Source organism: Falco rusticolus, chromosome 1 (genome assembly GCF_015220075.1).
Source record: "Falco rusticolus isolate bFalRus1 chromosome 1, bFalRus1.pri, whole genome shotgun sequence".
Classification (NCBI taxonomy): Eukaryota; Metazoa; Chordata; class Aves; order Falconiformes; family Falconidae; genus Falco; species Falco rusticolus.
In genome coordinates this window covers 1,110,894-1,130,360 of record NC_051187.1, presented here as the reverse complement: position 1 = coordinate 1,130,360, position 19,467 = coordinate 1,110,894, and the positions used below count along the sequence as shown (strand labels likewise).

The 19,467-nt window shown below is 46.1% G+C and overlaps 1 protein-coding gene across 4 annotated transcripts in view; it reads right to left on the bottom strand.

The window, feature by feature from the left end:
* The window catches only part of RPTOR (regulatory associated protein of MTOR complex 1), a 159,100-nt gene that overhangs the window by 36,551 nt on the left and 103,082 nt on the right, over positions 1–19,467 (bottom strand). For 2 of the 4 annotated variants that reach the window (XM_037403769.1, XM_037403776.1), the window contains exons 17-23: positions 18,287–18,427; positions 16,190–16,307; positions 14,640–14,780; positions 14,036–14,194; positions 7,236–7,354; positions 6,815–6,883; positions 978–1,081 (exon numbers count right to left, since the gene is read on the bottom strand). In XM_037403769.1, the coding sequence (XP_037259666.1) occupies positions 978–1,081; positions 6,815–6,883; positions 7,236–7,354; positions 14,036–14,194; positions 14,640–14,780; positions 16,190–16,307; positions 18,287–18,427 (851 nt within the window). The remainder of the gene's footprint in view (positions 1–977; positions 1,082–6,814; positions 6,884–7,235; positions 7,355–14,035; positions 14,195–14,639; positions 14,781–16,189; positions 16,308–18,286; positions 18,428–19,467) is intronic. The other 2 variants (XM_037403782.1, XM_037403790.1) reach the window with 1 other exon arrangement.

Below are 19,467 nucleotides of genomic sequence, written 5' to 3'. Positions count from 1 at the left end.
CAAAAAAAAGAGGGAAAGGATTTAGGTATTACTGGACATGAGACTCCTGCAAGCGAATTACGTTACTTTCACTTTGTTTCTTTCTTACAAGACTTACACTTCACTGCTGTGCTTCCTCTACAAAACCAAAAGAACCCAATGCCCCCACCCCCTTCAAAAGGCATAAGAACCCCAAAACAAGAGTGAACCTTGACTGTGCCAACCCCAGACTAAGAATAAGAAAACTAACATTTTGGGAACCTGCAGGTCCAACAGTCACACACCCGCAGGGCACCATGTCTGACGTAGGGCACACCAACTAGCCACTGTATTCCAATAGGGAAATGGGAAGTCCTGTCATCCCACTGAAAATGCATGTTAATTTACATGTAAACTGAGATTTACCTTACTGCACGGTTACGTTATGCTATCAGAAAACATTAAAAAAACCATCACTGTGCAGTTCTGGGCCCTCCATTCCAAGATTCTGGGACCACTAGATCTAAAGCATGGTGTGTTCTCTTGGAAAGGATATTTTGGGAAATAAGCAAACTTTCAAATTCTAGCTTTGCCCATACCATTATCTCAATTTCCCTGCAGTTTAGGCATGGCTTGTTGATCATCAGATAAGCCTGGCTTTTGCCAGCTGAAAACACAGAAAATACAGATCAGACTTCAATGGGAAATTTGAATAACCGCACAGGTCAGGCCAGAGTGCATTAGTAAAACCAGCAACAGTTAGCTCTTCGTTCAATTCATCTTTAGATAATTAGTGCTTTTTGTTTCTCTTTGTCCTAGAAAAAGGAAGAAGCTCCCCATCTTTTCCCAGAGCTTTTGTTTCTGAACACCTTACTAGTGCTAAACCAAGAAGCTACTGAGCCCTCGGCATGTTTGCTCTTTCTGGTATAGTTAATTGGGATGGATGCTCGAGTGGTGAGCAGCAGGGAGCCCCTAAACACACTATGGCAAAAGTGCTAGAAAGCGCCATCAGTGCTTACCCGACTTGGTGGATGTGCATGCCCTTGTTGGTGGGGCTGGCGGGGGCAGACTGAGTCAGCGAGGAGGTGTCGAGGATGCGCTGGGGGCGAGCATTTACTGTTGCCTAGAGAAAACACAAAACAGAGTCCTGAACAGCCAAGACTGCAAAACACCAACCACAGCTGTTTGTTATCCAATACAATTGTACACCTGGGGTTAAATGAAGTTAAGCTCTCTATCAGTGTGTGTGGGTGTTTAAAAATTTATATGAAAAAAAGTCCCTCTGCAGTTCCCAACACATAAGATGGTTTTACTACTTTTTGAGTCAGAAAACACTTACCAGAAAGTGCCCTTCTGTTACTTACAGGGAAACAGCTTTGACTAACACCTAAACCTTCTCCCTAAACCAGCTGCAGCCTACAACCTATACCAGCACTGAAACAAGCTGCCGCTGGGCAGGCAGCTGGTGTTCCCCTTCAGCAGCCAGCCTTTCCCTCCCACCTTGCCAGAGGACTACTGTCCTTGCCACAACCAGAATCCAAGCACACATCCTGACCCTGATTCCACACTTGAGTCAGAACTTCCCTCGTAGAACCCGGCAGCTGCCTCCAACCACCTCCTGATGCTGCTCTGGTCTCCCCTGAGGATTGCCGAGCCTTCCCAAGCTCGTTAGAGGATGCCCTTTTGGGGGAAGGCAGGGGTTACATAGCCGGGCTGCTCTCAGCTCTGCAAGGCGGTACCCTGGCACTCGGCTGTTTCCGAAAGAGCCTGAGGCATCGTTGTCCTCACTCCTGGGGAAGACCTTAGAGCAGGGCAGGGGAAAGGCAGCGAGAGGTGCACAGACAGCTACATCACCGCCTCGCACCCTCCAGGCTGAGCGTGCTGCTCACACCATGCAAACAAGCCTCCCCTTCAGAAGGGAGACGTCTTCCATCGCTCACAGACTCCTTTCCTCCTCTCCACATCACCCCGCCTCCTGTGAAACATTTGAAATTTCTCACAGATTCAAATAACTTTCCAGGGAAGCCCCAGATTGGCATAAAAAAAACCCCTGGAGGAACAAATACAGCTAATCCCACAGGCACGGGGCCTTCCACCATCTCCTCGAACACTAAGGAACTCCCACCTTGGCACAGCGGCCAAGTGGGGTGCTGAGGCGGCACGGCAGCGTGCATCCAGCTGAAACCAAGCTCAGCAAGGTCAGACAGGCTGCTACGGACATGCAGAGTGCTCAGAAAGAAAAACTGCATGCGTGGTCTTCTGCAGCCCAGAGAGCTAACGAGCCTTTTGTAAGTTAATGCCTTTACAAGGCAGAACTGACAACCATCATCAACAGCAGCGTGTCTTTGCGCTCTGAGCCCACATGCATCTGCTGCGGAGAGGAAAGGGAGGCACTGCTGCGTGGGTGACACCCTGCCCACTCCTTGCCGGAGCCCAAGGGCCCTTGGAGATGACCTCCACCTCTCCCTGCCTCCAGCCACCCGGTGAGGTCTCCTCTCCCTCGCTTCCACAGGGTTCAAGACCTCCTGAGCGTCACCCGGTTCAGCTCCAAAGCCTCGGAGCGGTGACAACCGTCCCCACACAGCCCACCTCCACCACAGGAAGGGACAGATTGCCTCGGCTGGGACGGCAAGTACCATGGCCTCCGGTTAGCCTGGCTGTCCCCCGCGCCAGCCGCCTCCTACAAGACGGGCTCATTTGAGGTGTTATTTTCCTCCTTCTGGTGCGGGGGTGGGAGAGGTCCTGAGGCCACACATCTCTCCATCACTCAGGAAGGCAGTGGGGTCCCCAGTGAGCAGATGTTACCACCCAGGGCTGGGGCAGGCAATTGCACCATGAGAATGGAAGGAAAGTAGAAACAATTTAGCAACTAGTGACATATTATTATTCATAACTAATTTTAATTAGTCACAGAAGGCTTCGTTTTAAGATTCTCACAGTCAGGTGTCTGTCACCTGAAGCAGGTCAGGTCACCTCATTTCACAGCAGAGGGACAAGGTCAGCGAACGATAATTTGCTCAAGGGGTACACAGATCAGTGCGACAGGCAGCCTGCCTTTTCCTGGGAAAAACAAAAGAGCGATTTCTTTTCTGAAGGCAGCGAGCAGCACGAGGGCCACAGTCCAGTGATACGACAGCGTACTTTGCTGGAGGCAGCAGCTCCCCATTTCCCAGGGCTTTGCTCCTCTGCCAGTCATGTCATCTCTTTTTGGGAGGGGAGATGGCAATTTTGCAAATTGACTCCAAGTTGAAAAGAAAAAAAAAAAAAAAAAAAAAAGGCACACTATCAGAATTACTTGCTCATGCACAGAAAAGCCTGTACCGAGGAGCGGTGTCATGGAGGAACAACCTCCTGGCTGTGTCAGAAACTGCCCCAGTTGTGCTGGCCACGCTGTGACCATCCCCAGTGCTCAGCGCTGGTGGGGCTGCACCTCCAGTCCTGAGGTCAGTGTCGGGCCCCTCGCTCTCAAGACAGACGTGGAGGGGCTGGAGCGAGTCCAGGGCCGGGCAGCGGGGCTGGGGAAGGGGCTGGAGCACAAGTGCTATGAGGAGTGGCTGGGAGCACTGTGGGTGTTCAGCCTGGAGAAAAGGAGGCTCAGGGGAGACCTGATCGCTCCCTGCAGCTGCCTGACAGGAGGCTGCAGCGAGGGGGTCGGTCTCTGCTCCCAGGTAACAAGCAATGGGATGAGAGGAAACAGCCTCAAGCTGCACCAGGGCAGGTTACATCGGGTATTAGGGAAAATTTCTTCACCGCAAGGGTTGTCAAGCACTGGAAGAGGCTGCCCAGGGAAGTGGTGGAGTCGCCATCCCTGGAGGTATTTAACAGACGTGTAGCTGTGGCACTGGTGGACGCGGTTTAGTGGTGGGCTTGGCAGTGCTGGGTTAACGGCTGGACTCGATGATCTTAAAGGTCTTTTCCAACCTATATGATTCTATAATTCAGCCTCAAGCCTTCCATTAAAAACAGCTGGATGAAGCAACCTGGAAGGAAGCAAACTTTCCCTAATTAACTGTGATTTCAAAGTCTTAAAAGGCCAACACTGATTACTGGGTCCTTTTTGTTTATTTTGGTACATGCAAAAAGCGGGGTTTGGATTTTTTTTTTTTAAAGATCAGGCTGGGAATGAGAGTTGTACCATTCCCATCTGCATCATAAGTATAAATCTCAACACAGCCGCAATCTGTGTGAGAACTAGCAATGTCTAATCAGCCCATGAAATAAAACCGCCTATTTCACATCCAGGAACGATGCACGTCTGTTCAACCTACTCACCGGCTGCTCAGAAAGACATCACCCTATTTAAAGACCACTGGAGTTCTCCTGTAGATAAAGATCTACATTCATGGCTCCGTTAAAAAGACTGAATAGGACCAGTCTCATTGGAAAACAAAAATTCTGCTTTAAATTCACGCGGTGCCTTGCAAATAACTATTTTACAAATTCAGACTCCTAATCTGAACATTTGCAGAGTCACAAACCTCACAGTACTGGCCCCATGTTTTACTGCAGGGGATTATAAAGCATAGCAATATTGACTTCTGAGCTCTCCAACCACACTCCTCCTAATGTGTTGTCTGATCAGCCATCAGGGCAACCGAGTTATGTGATTAACACCTGCCTGGTACAAAATATGTTTAAAAAAATCATAAATACTTAAAGCACAGAGCTTGGCAACATTCTGAGGCTAAATAGTTCACCAAAAATGAGGATGCATTCACCAAATCCACCCAGAAGCATAAGCCCATGGCTCATTTGCTCAGGTCTTTCAGCCAAGCAGCCCAATGGCAACAGGCGATGTCGTACAGATCGCAGTGTTTTGCATAGTTGTGTTAATGTAAGAAAACTTTAGGTGTCCAAGTTCCAAAATGAAGCCTCTTGTTCCCTGAATGTTGTATTAATTGGAACAAAAGGATTAGAACCTAAACCCCCTAGAATATTCAAGTGCTTTACTTCACCTGAAGCAGCATTTTTGTTCAAGCAAGAAAATCAACTCTTGTTTTCATTCAGTGATAAAATTCAAAGGATAAAATAGAAAATGCATTGTTTGCGCATACTCGGAAGGACCAAAGGGCCTGTGGGCAGCATCCAGGCAGCTCCCTTTTACGTCCAACAAAGCTCCGTTAGCACCAAGGCAAGATCTCAGGATACGGTTAGCAAAAATTTAATTGTTACTAATTTGCATTACACATCAGACAACTCCTATAATCTGTCTGAGCTCACACCGGCAGAGACAGAGAGTTCAGGCTGTAAATCCTGGCAGAACTGCTCACAGCAGGAGCTTTATCCATAATGAAATGAATAAAGGCCAGATCATAACCCCAGACCTGAAGCCTTAACTTCCATTTTGGTGGGCTGTTAATAGGTTTGTTGGTTTTGGGTTTGTTTTCTTTTTGTTTGTTTGTTTTTTAATATTTACTTTGGTTTGGTGGTTTTTTGTTTGGTTGGGTTTTTTTAATAACAAAAGCCTTTTTAGGAGCCACCTAAGCCAGGTGGTACTGGCAAAAGTAAAGCCCACAGTACCACAAAGTGCACAGCAATCAGCCCACTATACAGGCAGCCCGAACTACTGGACAAATTGCATGTTTGAATACTTTCCTTATGGATCTTATGGCTAAGGCAAAGAAGACCAAATACGTTTTGTTCACGGAAGCATCCCCAGATAAAAATCCTTGTAAACAGGAATGCCTCTTTTACTGTTTTGCAAAACCATTTGAAAAGCCATTGCCTTAGAAAGCCAGGGACAGAGCAGCTGTCTGAGAAGCAGAGCATGAGATGCATGATACCCATCCACTTGAGCTTTTGGAATCCATTCAGTACCAGGACATTTAGGACCAAACTTGTCAGAATTGACACAGAATTTACCAAACCAGTCATAACATTCATTACTGATATCACAACATAATGCTCAGAATTCCTGCCGGCTAAGCAGATCCACAGCAGTGCCAGCAAAGGCATCTGCAGGGCACAGCAGCATCTGTATTAATACTGATACATCTCCTTCCACTAGCAAGGGAGTTAGTCCTGAAAATATATTTAAGACACAAAAAGGAGATCTCGTTCCTCATCATATCCCTTTTAATCCCATAGTAGGAGTAACATTTTATTTTCCAAAGAGCCTTCCAAGATAAATAACTGAATTAGTTTCATGCATCTGAGGCAGAGAAAGGGAAATCTTTCACCTTTTCCTTTTCTTATTCACCTTAGTTTGGCACCTCCATCCTGACCATAATTTGCTGCACACCCATAGCAAGGCTGACCTCCTTGTCCCCACTGTCAAAGTAATTCTCTGTCCCACACCCCAGACTTTACCATTCACTGATATGTATACTTAAAACAAATAAAAAAGTTCAAACAAATAACTATTTTCTCAATAGAAAATCAGGTTTAAAAGCAAGAAATCTCTAAGGCATTAAAATGGTAGTGCACAATGCTGGCATCTCTTACTGCAACTTTAGCTCGGAAGCCTAAGTCTGAAGGTTTAGGATCATTCACTGGAAATCGTCAGTAAGAGACGTCATCTTGCATTGCAATGGCTCATGGTCTTGATGCTAGAGCAACTAGAAAGCACGTGGGAAGGACTGCGTTCAGACAGCTTTCTGACACCGCCGCCCGGGCAGGAGGAGGAAGGCAGGTGGTGAGAAGATGTTCTGGGGTGGCCTGGGGCTTCCTTTCAGGTGGAAGGTGAGGGTGCTTCTACAGCTCCTCAAGCTGGCAATTCTGAATCAGCAGTGATGGCAGCCTCCAGGGACATCTTGCCACCCTTGGAGGATGAAATGTGATGAGGATGGTGGTTTAGGCGGATTAGGCCTGGGTTGAAGAGGTGAGTAGTGGCGGGGGTGTCTGCATGCTGACTCACATGTACTAGTTCACCTGGGTTGGAGAGCCGTTGTGGCTTCAGTCTGCAGGCCAGTCCCACTTGCATAATCTAAATCAGTTTGCAAACGGATAATTTAATGAAGTATATTTAAGGTTTCTCCCAGGGACTGATCTAGGTAAGTAGACTTCTAAACAAGACCTACTGTCTAAGGTCTGCACCTAATTCGTATCTTAAAACAGTCCCAGGCCCTCCCCCATCTGTTTATTTTACCTGATCAAGAGTTCACATGAGTGTTTATCATCTCAAAACATTAAAAGCTCCTTCTGCGATAGATCCAGACTGAACGTGGCAGAGCCCTCCAATGGACCTATTCAGTTCAGTCTGCCTACACCTTGCCTAAGCATGAAAAAAAAATTAACATACAAAGACCGGACAGACACACACAAACAGAAAGGCGTACCTTATAGGCAATACTGTTGAGAACTTTCATAGCCAAGTCAGAGACGTCAGGATAGGGGTCGGCAGCTAGGTGCAGGAGTACTCTCCAAATCTGGGTATAAACGCTGTTGAAACTCACACCTAAAATAATAAAAAACAAAACAGAAAAGCCCCACAGCACGTGACGATCCATCAACACAAACTCTTTGATGTTATGTGACAAAATTCATTAGAACGCCGAACATCACAATGACATCTAAGAAAACATCAAGAGAAGAGCTCAGAAACACCCCATGCGGGCATTTTGTCTTCATTTTGTCTGTCTTTGTGAACTCTGCAAGGGCTTGCAAAATGAAAGTGGGAGAAAGCAAACCACATTAAAGACTCTCTAAATAAGCTTCAGTCAAGCTGCTCATTTTCTAGGTTCCTGAAGCAAATAATCTGGGAAGGCCAAATAGATCATGTCCTTGGATTTCCTAAGCTAAAATACTAAATGGTATAAAACCACAGTTACTGGCTTATACTTTTATTAAGGTTATTTGTATCACTGTTTTAGGCATTAATACTCAGCTTGAATGTTCAGGAGTTTATATAGTCTACGAGGTTTACCAAACATCCTAAATGTTAAAAATAAAGCTTTTGGACCTGTACCTTTGTGAAGCAGTACATCTAACTCATTCTTGCCTACTGACATTTGTATCAATTCCCCAGTTGCCAATTTGTTATTTAATGAGAATATCTGCTGTTTGGTATTTCAGCAGAAGGGACTGACAGATTCAAAGTACAAATCAAATTAATAAGCATCTGCAAGAACTGACACAATTCTGTGACCATTTTATTTTGCTGCTTTTAGGCAAATCTTTTAACTTGTTTTTCTTTTTTCTAACCCTCACAATGTCTAATAGTTGTAACACCGTTGTTTGGGAGCTGAGACATTTGGACAATATTAAAGTCATTGCACTAACAAAAAAAAGGAACTAAAATAGGGATTTCAGATGAGTCACAATCAATGCTAAATGACAGATCAAGCTGTTACTGCATTTCCTTTCGTGCTTCTGGAGGCATCTAAATATAAAGTGTTAAGTTAGGAAGAAAGGGTTCCTTGGTCAACAAGCAGCTTCTCACCTTCCATAGCTGTTAAACCTGATACTCAAACCAACAGAAAACAGATTTGGACAGTCCAGCTCTGAACTTTGGCTGAAGAAGGCAAGTAGCACACGGCAATAAGCTTCAGGAGTACGCACGCTGCACTTCATACGCTTGTCTGTGCTAGCCAAGGGAATCTTTCTTCTGCCAGAAAAATTCTCTAGCATGTGACAAAACATTCTGCAAAACGCGAAGGCAATAATCTAACTCCATCCTCTCATCTGACCTGCAAAGAAAAGGGTCTCTTACTCAGCCGATGTCCAAAGATTTTCCAAGTAGTGCCTGCTTGCAGAGTTTCTTGCAGAAATGTCACCAATATTTATGACAGTGCGACATGGACAGCGCTGCCCATGTGCTGGGGGCGACCTATGCAACAGACTCCTGCAGCTAATCCTAACCCTTCCAGGACAGGGAAGGATACAGAGCCTGACAAATACACAGCAGTGTTAAATCCACCCAGGAAAACCAAAGCCGGTAATGTGAGAAAGCCGTACTGCCAGATGGGGCAGAGCCCACGGGCACTGGTTGGCCGCATTTGGTTTGTGTCAGCCGAGGACAGAGCCCAGGGCCCACAGAATGCAGGAACACGTGAGCAAGACACGCACGAGTTGAGCGGAACCGAACGGTGCAGATCCAAGTTCAGGTTTTGGCTTTGGTCGTAACAGGCAAAACCCACTGCCTTTTTCAGAAGCTTAAATAACGGTTAAATAACGAAAATCTCCATACACAATAAAGTCAGACCAAGCTTGGAAGGAAGTTAGGCCACCCAGCAAAAGACGGTGACACAACGCTTGTCTGCCTTCTCCAGGCTTCTGACTAGGCTTTGCTTTCTGCAATTGCCACGTTCATCCTGGAAGCTCCTATTACCAGGGAAAGAAAAAGGGGAGGGGGAAGGATAAAGAACAAGAGAGGGGGAGAGACAAAGTGCTACAAGCTGCGGGAGGGAAAAAGCGCCCCAGCTCCCGAAGCAGCCAGCCAGGTAATGCTGCCTGAAGTCTGCTTGGAGCTCTAGCTCCTACATTTGGTCCTGCGCAGAAGTTCTGTCAGGACTGATGGTAAATCTGGATGGCTTGATTTCTTTTAAAGCCCTTGAAAGACAGTAAAAGGAAAGGGAGAGAAAAGGAGAGCGAGAGGGCACCCATCAGATTTTCCAGTGTTTCTCTGATAACCACCTCATTCATGACACAGTCATAAAGAAAAAACCCAATGACATTTTTTATACATCTAAGCATCATGAAAAAACAAATTTAAAACAGAACTGTGCCAGTGCAATTCCTCATTCACTCAGCAGCCTTTGAAAAGAACAGAGGGAATTTCTACAAAGGCATCTCAGGCTCAGAGCTGGTGCTCAAAGGACCAGTCCCTTCTTCTGCCACCCACCCCCCTGCCCATGTTAGTGTTGTTCATTGCACTGATTCAATCGAGTGACACTTCTGACACAGCTCCTTGTAAAAACCTGAGCGCCAAGTCAGTGGGATAATGGAAGGCAGCAGAGGTGGCAGGCTGAACAGCAGCTTGATTTCATGTAATGGACTAAAATGCAAAAAATATCCCGAAGATGCAAACAAAGAGCTGAGCAAGGGGGATGGGGTGTTAATCTAAGCAGACAGCTCTGTAATTAGTCAGACTGATTCAAAGCCAGTTAAATGGACCTTGCAGTACAGATTTACATTTACAAAATGATTCCTCTCTACTAAGACTGTCAAAAATAAATTGCCTGCCTTTACTGACGACTTTGATTTTCTTTGCACTTGTATGACTCTTAGCTCAATTCATCAGCAAGCACCATGCAACGGCCCCGAGGAAGGGACCCAGCTGAGGTCCTGCAGCCAGGTCACTGAGCCCATGAAGGGCAGAACCACGCGGGATGCAAAAATAAATGCTAATGTTTTTATTTCTTCCTTTTGATTTGCCACGCTTCGACAGGGTTTCTTTCCCATCCCCTGTAAAAATTGCTGCAGTGGTTTGATCTCCAGAAGAAGGTGCAGTCCACTCCCCACCCCACACAGCAGCAAAACCTGACCAATAGCTGCCCTGGCACTGCTGCGCCTGGACCAGAGACAGCCCCTGCGCCTGCACATCCCGCGTGCCTGCGGGAAAGGCACGCGATGAAACACACAGCTGAAATACTTCAAACTGAACAGCACCCGAGGGCTGGGGTATCTGCCTCCCATCAACGCTACCCCCCCAGCTCTGTACGCGTGCACCCCACAAGTCCCTCCTCTCCCTGTGAGTGACATAGAAGGTCCGGTGAGAGCTACTCGGATGAAGAGAACACCTGAAATGCTGATCGCTCTCCAAACTCTGCTTTGACAAACGTGGACGGCAGCCTGCCCCTACAGAAACGGCAAATCAGCGTTTCTTGCACAGACCTGACAGTCTGCAAGCCGGCCTCTTTGCACAGGGCCACGCAAAGGGGTTCCTGCACAGCCCAGTCCCTGGGAGTGATTCAAACAAAGCACGAGCTTTCTAATGTTTCAGCAGAAACCAGAAGCAGCTCATTGGGAAAAAGTATGTTCCCTCAGAGCAGGTACTTCCCCTGGACCAGGGCTGTCATAGCCAACATGAAAGCAGCCCACCATGCCCAGCCTCTACATCAAGCTTCCATTCCCAAAACCCACTCGGATCCCTGCATTTCGCTGCTACGCAAGTTACTATTTATAAATTCTGCTGACTGACCGGTTACTCCTCATTATGTCTGTGCTTTTAAATATATTGCCTAGTGGCAGAGAAGAAGGCCCTACCTGCCACAACGCCCGCTCTCTTATTTGCTGCAGCTCACTGTCCATGTCTACCTACATCTCTTGCTCTCCTCATCCTCACTGCAGTAATCTCCTGCTGTGTTACTTCAAGGCAGCTCTTCAGGATGGATCCTGTGACATGGCTAATAGTTTTCTGCCTCCAGCCTCTCCTGCTGGAAAAGGGAACTGTTCCCCAGCATTTCATCGTTCCAAGATTTACTTTCTTCCTCCTTTGATCATTCTGTAACATAATCTTTCCAGTAATGCTCTCTGTAGGGCAAAGACTTTAATCATGCAGTTTGGAGATGAATAATCAGCCCCAAGGTATGCAAAACACCCATCTTGATTCCTTCCCTTTTCCTATCTTGAAACTAAACTAAAAGTTTCCAGGACACCAAGATTAATGACTAGTTGTATGGAAAAAGCAGGAAGGCTTAGCTTCCCATCCAAACTGATGTCTGTGTTGACACCAAAACCTGCATCTTGCCAGCTTGAAAACATGGGCCAGAAATAAATGTCTCTTCTGGTAACAGGACTGCCTGGCCAAGGACCAGCCTGCCCGGAAAGAGCATACCTAGAGTCAAAGTACACGTTGCATTTGGTGAGGGCACTACATGGGGGCACGTGGCCGATAGCTGGCTAAGAAGCTGTTTGTAAAATGGCACAAGAAGGAATGGAGAGGTTTTCCTCAAGTTTATGGGAAGGAGTACATTGTACGATGCTGCAGTGTCAGTAAAGTAGATAGAATAATCCCTCTAGTACCAAGTTCCTAAAATTGCAAGAGAGGAAGAAAGCCCTGAACATCAGTGAATCAACCTAGGGAATGCACAGTATAGAACACAGGATTAAACTGTGGTTGAAAATTTCTACTTTTGTTATTACAGACTAGATTTCTGCCTTGGTTTGAGTCTACCCATGTGCTCAAAGCATCCTTTTTACTGCTCTGCCTGTCTCAAACCCTTGGCAGAGTCACTATTGCACAGCCAAATCACCATTACTTCTCCCAGAAGACAGAGCAAAACATTTCTTCAGTCAAGACAAGTCTACCACCCAGGTGGACTCCTCCCCAAGTTACCCCACTCTTGCTAGCTGCATAGCAGTATTTTATTGCACACTAAAGCTTCAAAGAAAGGGGTTAACCTGAGCTCAGGCTGGCTGTGCGGCAGCTGCAGCACGACTGAGGGTGGCTGGAGCTGATGGCATTTTGAAAACTCTTCCCTCGGGGAGCAGGAGAGAGCAGGCTGGAAGATGGTGATCCTTCAGCAGAAATGAAAAAAGCCTGGCTTTCAGCAGGCAAATGCTGAAGGTAATGGGATTCTGTGTGAGTTATGAATTTTAAACACTTCTATAAGCTCTGTCATTTCCAGCTGGATATGAGCTCTTCTGATTGAATAGGAATGAGGGAGGCTTTGGAGAACTGCTCTTTTTGTTTTCCTAGGACTCCCTCACTCATCTCTAGATTTTTTTCCAACTGTGCTGAAAAGCTCTTGTGAGACACGCGCAAGCCATCGAGCAGACGCCAGTGTGCACCAGTGGAAATGAGAAAACTCAAGTTCTAGCTTAAGACAGAGGGAAATTTCCTAACAATCCTGTCATGCTTTAGAAGACTCAATTTCATTACCTACAAAAGCAAATTAATTGATCAAGTTTCTAATGAACACCTGATTTTAAACTGCCACAGGGGAATTACAACCCTGGAATCTTTCAACTCATGAGAGCCAAATCACCATTACTTCTTCCTGAAAACTGAGTAGAGCAAAACGCTTCTTCAGTCAAGGCAAGTCTATCACTCAGGTGGACTCCTCTCTGAGTTACACCACTCTCTTTTCACTCATTTTTGAAAGCTAGAAAAATATGGGCACATTTACTGATTACAAAGAAAATGAGACACCAGCATTTCTCTGCTGCGTGCTGCCTTCCCCGCTCCCTGGAAGGCGGCCATTGCAAAGCCAGGTCCTTCTCGTGTTGTGTCACCATCCCAACACGGTTTGGACTGTTCGAAAAACTGCAGCTAGTTTAAAGCAATGCTGTTGTAGTAGTCAGATACAACTGGGAAGATTACTTGAAAAACAACTAAGTTTAACTAGCTTAATATAAACATTCCGGTTTTGTTCTATAAAAGAAATGCAAATAATCCATCACACATGAATCAGCCACGCGCTGCATAAATACAAGTAAAATTCCCCTTCTACTGTGCTATAGCATTTTGCTCTGCAAAGTTCTGTACGTTTCCCAGAGAGTGCAACACCAGGAGAGAAAGGCACAGCTGAGTGGTGTTAAGAAGTTCAGTGCTGTTAGTGTTCTTAGAGCTGCTTATCTGTGAGGAAATAATGGAGAGGGGACTGGAGGCGGCAGGATCAGCCATGGAACTTTTTGCACAAAAGCAGATTTCTGTGAAGCAGTCTTTTTGCTTTTAAGACACAGCCTGGGATTTCTTCATTTTAAAGTCTTGTTTTAATAATGTACATATAAACCTGCGCAGGAAATTAGCCAGCGAAGGCTTCCTTGGATGAGTAACACACTGAAGTGGCTGCGCTGTATAGAAATGCAACCCACATAAAAACAGTGATTGGAAGCAGTTAGTGCTGGTCTGCCCAGCTGCTGTGTCCATGGGACAGGGGGTCCTCGCTTTCATTCTCTAGCCAATGAAACCACAGTGGAAGTGAAATTCCTGTATATGTGGCATTTTTGTCCTTAAATTCGTAACAGGACTGTCATCCATTGCAGTGAAGCTTACAGCTGGAGCCAGCAGCTCTCACTTCCAGTCCCTCCATCAGAGCAGGACTGACCGCTCTGCAGGTAGCCTAACTAAGAGCAGCACTTCTACTGTTAGGAGAAATTTTGTTGGAGTTAAGACCTAGCAGGAGCCAAGATACAAACTTTCCACAAAAGCATGTGAAGCAAGGAAAGGAAGGGTAGGGGAGTCTTTACTCACCTATTAGTGAATTCAGAGAAGAGTAAGAGCTGACTCGTCTCATCTTGTCAATAGTCTCAAATGACAGGATATACTCTTCATTCTCAGGGCTGCCCAAGGTGCTGCTGGCGCTGCTGCTGGTGCTGAGATTCCCAGGAGAAAATGCAACAGAGCTTCCAGCTGCCAAGAGAAAAGAGGGCAGAGGCTGAAACAAGAACTGGTGAGAGAACAATTTTTACCCAGGCATAACAGCCCTATTCTAAGTCCTGCAACACAAAGATTAGGCAAATCCACAACATCCCCTTTTAAATACTGAATGTTTAAATACAGAGTAAACATCAAGGAGTCAGAAAAGATTCAGTTAAAAAAATCCATGTACGTCAGGAAGTTGGAAGGCACCTTTTTGGTCCCCAAACACTCAGAAAAATCAATACAAATGACCAGAAAATTGAAATTAATTACAAAGGGCCTTCTCATCTAAGCCCTTGGAGCTGGCCACTGGATAATCTGGGCTAAAGTGCTAGTTTCAGCTCATGTTGCCTTGCACGTGGTATTTCCCGGCTTGCATGAGGGGAAGGGGGGAAGAAGAGGCAAAGAAAGATGAAAGAATTTTGAGATCTCTTACATTCTTCATTCAGGCTGAGGTTCTGCAGGGACTTGTTCAAGTTCCTAGCTGTGGTAACTGCTCGGATGTTCCCGTAAGAGCTGACAGACCGCAGCCTCGGTGTACATGGACCATCTCGCACCGGTGTCAAACTCCCACCCTCTGCAGGTGCAAAATTAAGCAATTCTAGATGTAACCAAAGCAGTTAAAGCCTTTTGGTTATTTCACAGCAAATATGCAACTAAACCACGTACCAACACGAAGAGAATTTAGTCATTGCCTGTTAGGCTAAAACAGAATGAGGTACGACAAAGGGCCCTCCATACATCATCAGCAAGGACCATGTGTCTCTGCTGTTTAGGCTGTGATTTTGTTACATCCAATAAAACTGGGTGAGCTGAGCCTTGCCAGTGCCTGCAGACTACCCAGGGAGGCATGATGAATCTTCTCTCCAAGGTCGATGCTGGGCCATGTCCGGACACTGTGCTAGGGCACGCTGCTACAGCAGACACCATTTAGTAGGCAGCATTTGCAGGCTTCTGTCTACTTCTGCTCATTAAAAATCAAATACATTTTTCTCATTATAAAGAGTCATGACAATTCTGGTTTCCTGATCAAATTTCAGGTCTAGTTTCAATTCATATTTCACCCATAACCTGGACACAATTTTTAAAAGTTTCTTATTTTCATTCCTTAGTACACACACTGTACCATAGCTATTTGATTTCACTACAGAGGTGGCTGCCTTATGGTGGTGGGACCAATGCTTCCACTGCACCCTACTGAAAAATACTTCAAAAATCTTTTGGTAAGGAAAAGCACTATTCCAAACTGCATGAAATGTTTATTTCCTGCAGCAAAAAGGACAAATGGGGAGAAGCTTGTTTTCCAATATGGTTTAGTTATTCAGACAATAGGGAGATTAAACTGCTCGTTGCAGAGACAGCACATGGCCTTGGCTCCACGCTTCTGTTGCAACAGTTCTGTTATCCTTCAAGATTTCCAGTGTACTTTGACTCCAAAGAAAACGCAAGGTTAGCAACAATTTCACTAGGATTTTTCATTCCTCACATAAAGCAACAGACACAACAAAAGGGATGAGACCACAGGCACAAAGCATGAAGTGCACCACTGCGTCTTGCCAAGTCCAGAGCACGGGCAGTTCACTGCTCTGTGGTTGAGGCTTCCACTATGTCAACACGACACAGAAGGCTCAGGTATAATTTAAGGGGGGAAAGTCTTGCAAGCCTGTGTACTGCCTTGACAGATACACTTCCATCTTGACCTGAAGGGGATCCCTTTGGATCTCACAGGGTGTTCAGTCTCTACACCTTGCTGGTGAGCTATAGCTGCTTTAGATGGAGACTCAGCGGAGGATGCACTTTCTCATGAGAAAATATTACAGCACTAAACAGACATCAGAGGCACCCACCATGCCACTCAACTCTGTAGCCACAGTGCCGTTTGATAAATCACCACCAGCAAGAATTTCATCGTGTTAGGCAAACTCCTTAAATAAAAGCTCCCAAGAGCTTTCAGGCTATACATTTCCTGCCCACACAAACACTCACCTGTGGCTGCTGGAGAAGGGAGAGGGTAATTCTTCTCTTCTTCCATGAACTGCAAGGCAACGGTGCAGAAATTGCTCTCGTACTGGACCACCAGGTGACTTAAAGCCACCACCAGCTCCTACGGAAAGAGCAGAAGAAACAGGGGTTTCATGGTTACCTAGGTCAGAAACAGCAGACCAAAGGGAAACACAGAACACTACGTCATTACTGTTGGTATTACTGGGTGGCCATCCAGACTAGCGACTCTCCCTTCACTCCACAGGGCTGAACTGAAGAAAGCCAGAGCACGCTGCTTCAAGTCTGATTCCTCGCAAGTCTTTTAGACCTGAACAGGCTCCCACTACTCTGATGCTGCCCAGCGCTGCCAAACTGGCGCAGTATGGCAGAAAGTACCGAACTGGTGACTGGCACCCACCTCCCTCCACTCCTGCGCACGCGCAGCCTGGCCCACGAGCAGGTCTCTCAGAGCAGCGACGAGCTGTGCCGAGGGTCTGTGCCCTCAGCCCCCGTGGCACAGCCTGGCCCTCTGCCTCAGTGCACACACGTGCATGGAGCAGAGCTCTCGCCCTGCAGCCTGTCCTACATCTGCTCTGAGCTGAAGGAAACAGAACCTGGTGAGAGGCGCCTGGGGACATGGCTCAGCTCTTCCCTGCACAGCTCCGGTGCCCGGACCCTACGCTGAACCGCGCCGTCTCATACTAACCCGCAGCGTCAGCAGCCAACGTGAGCACGGTGCTGCCCACCCAGCAGAGACCACCCGCCCGTTCATTCTCACAGCTGCAGCTGAGAACCTGAACAACCGAGGTGGGGCAGGGAGGGCAGAGAAGATGAAGTTCAGACCCTCAATTAGGTACCACTTGCTAGGCACTTGGAAACGGCAAACAGGAGAGGTGGAGAGCTGGCTTTGGTTGCTGTTGTCTGTTCAGTGAACTAATCTTCAAGAGAGATTCATGAATCTCTAAGAGCATACAGTGTGACATGCAGCTCTCTCTTGAATTAAACTGATTAAATGCTGGAACAAGACAACAGAAATTAATCCTCACAATGCTGGTGACAACTGTCAGGGTGTTGATGTTCCAGTTAAGTAAACACCAGCATTAGAACACCTAAGTGCACCCATCAAGAACAATCCAGAACATCAAAAACTATTTATTGTACTATTGATGTACAATGGTGCATCAGAAACTGTAAATCTCCAAAACCTGGAGAATTACTTTGAAACAGTCTGTCATTTGTCACTGTGGTTTCTAAAAGCAGCAAGATCTTTTCACTGAACAGAGCTCATGTTCTCTCCACAGCACTCTTACTCCCTCTCCTCTTCCTCCCCACTAGGACTGCCACATACTCCCACGTTTCTAGCAACACATTACTATTTCATTTAAAACCTGAGATCCTGTAATGTAAAATATTGCAATCAAAACAGTAATCAACAGAAGAGCATTAGCAGAAGAGTAGCCCAGCAAGAATTCTCAATGTTTTGTGCACCTGAAAAAGACTTTAATGTAATTCCTCTCCTACTTATCCCTGTCTTCACATTCTCTTTAAATTAAAGAACCAGGATACAAAAATTCCCACAACCCCCTGAGATTGTTACTCCTATCTCAGTCATTTGCTTAGTGGAATACATGAGCTAAACCAGAGATCCACTGTTAAACAGCAGAAACATTTTGATCTGAACAACAGTCCTGTCAGCACCTGGATACCGTGACATACTACACTCATACAATACTCCTGGCAGTAGGCTCCTTATATTGCTGAGTAAATTAAGTGTTGGAACACATGCATTGAAAAAAAGGGCAAGTGGATAAACCAGCATCCCAGAATGCCACTGCATGTGACCAGCCTGAGCATGCAGCGCACGGCTCAGCACCGAGCCTTCAGCTGCAGCAGTAGGCTGCTATTTTCACCGGTGTCGCCGTTTGCATGTTTTTCTTCTCAGCAGGAACTGAAGTTAAAAGACTTCACAAGGAAACAGATACTTCCAAATGAGTCAAATTCATTGAAAAGTCTATTAAATAATGCACGCTCCGATTAGGCATAGCACAGAGCTCACTGGCATGAATCTGCCACACTTCTGTGCTGCCAGCCGTTCCGTACCTTCCTCACCATGGGGCTGCCATCATTGATGAGCTGGGCCAACATCATAGCTACATTGTGATCGATGGTGGTGGAGTGATCAGTCCGTTCAGCAGAGTTGCCCACAAATGTTCCCAGTGCAAAGACTGCAGCACAGCGAACCTGTGAGACACAAACATTCATTATTATTTTCCTCTTGTTGCCAGTGGGATTTTTTTATCCCCACGAATTGCATCTCTGGAAACCTGGACTACCGTGTCAGGTAAACAGTAAGGGTTAAAGGGAAGCCCATGGAGAGTAAAAACCAAAACAGATTCAACAAAGCACTGAGTTTTAAGTATTCACAGATGCAGGAGTATATTTAATTTCCCAGAATACTCAGTGACCTTCCCATGGGTGATTTTTCCAGTTGATGTTGCCTAGAATATTAATTAACAGGAATAAGGTACACAGGGAGTTACTGTTGGGATGTGAATCTCTTTAATAAAGACTGTTGAACTACAGTCTTTGGGTAAGGGCTTACAGAAAGGTAGAAGATGATGGAAAAAAAGAAAAGGAGAAAAGACAGCAGCCCAAATCAGGGTAAACTTTGCCAGATCACACAAAGAGCAGAGGGATCAGATGGCTTAGTAACCTTACAGCTTGCCTTGGCAGAGAATGCAAACAGTGGGGATACGGTGCAATTGGTGACTGCAGGATGCGCTTCACAAAGTAGGAATGCTCACTTGGGCTTCCCAGCGAGAGGTGCGGGCGTGCCGCAAGGGCAGCCCAGGCAAACCCTGCTTATAAAACGGGGAAAGATGGGGCCAGAGAAAGGAGGTGGAGGATGCATGACAGAGAGGCTGAATGTAAAGGGGAGTCTAATCTTTAAGCACTGCATGTTAGCAATGGTGTTTATCTCCAGGCTTACTTCTCCCACGTGATGTAATTTCACTGGGGTCTGACAGGCTCTGTCAATCACAGCCAGGTTCTGTACAAGAACCACTTCTGTCTTGGAGAGTTTGTCACAAAGGTAAAACACATTCAATTTAAGATGTATTTTCACACCTACCAGGAAGAGAATGGCTTTCATACTTGGTCAAAAAGAGCAGAGCATTTTTTGCAACACACAGTCAGTTTTGAGACCACATTTTTAACAAGCTTCTGATATGGAAGCAAGCAAAAAAACGTGGTGTCTCCTAACTCCAGTGCCAAGATTCCAG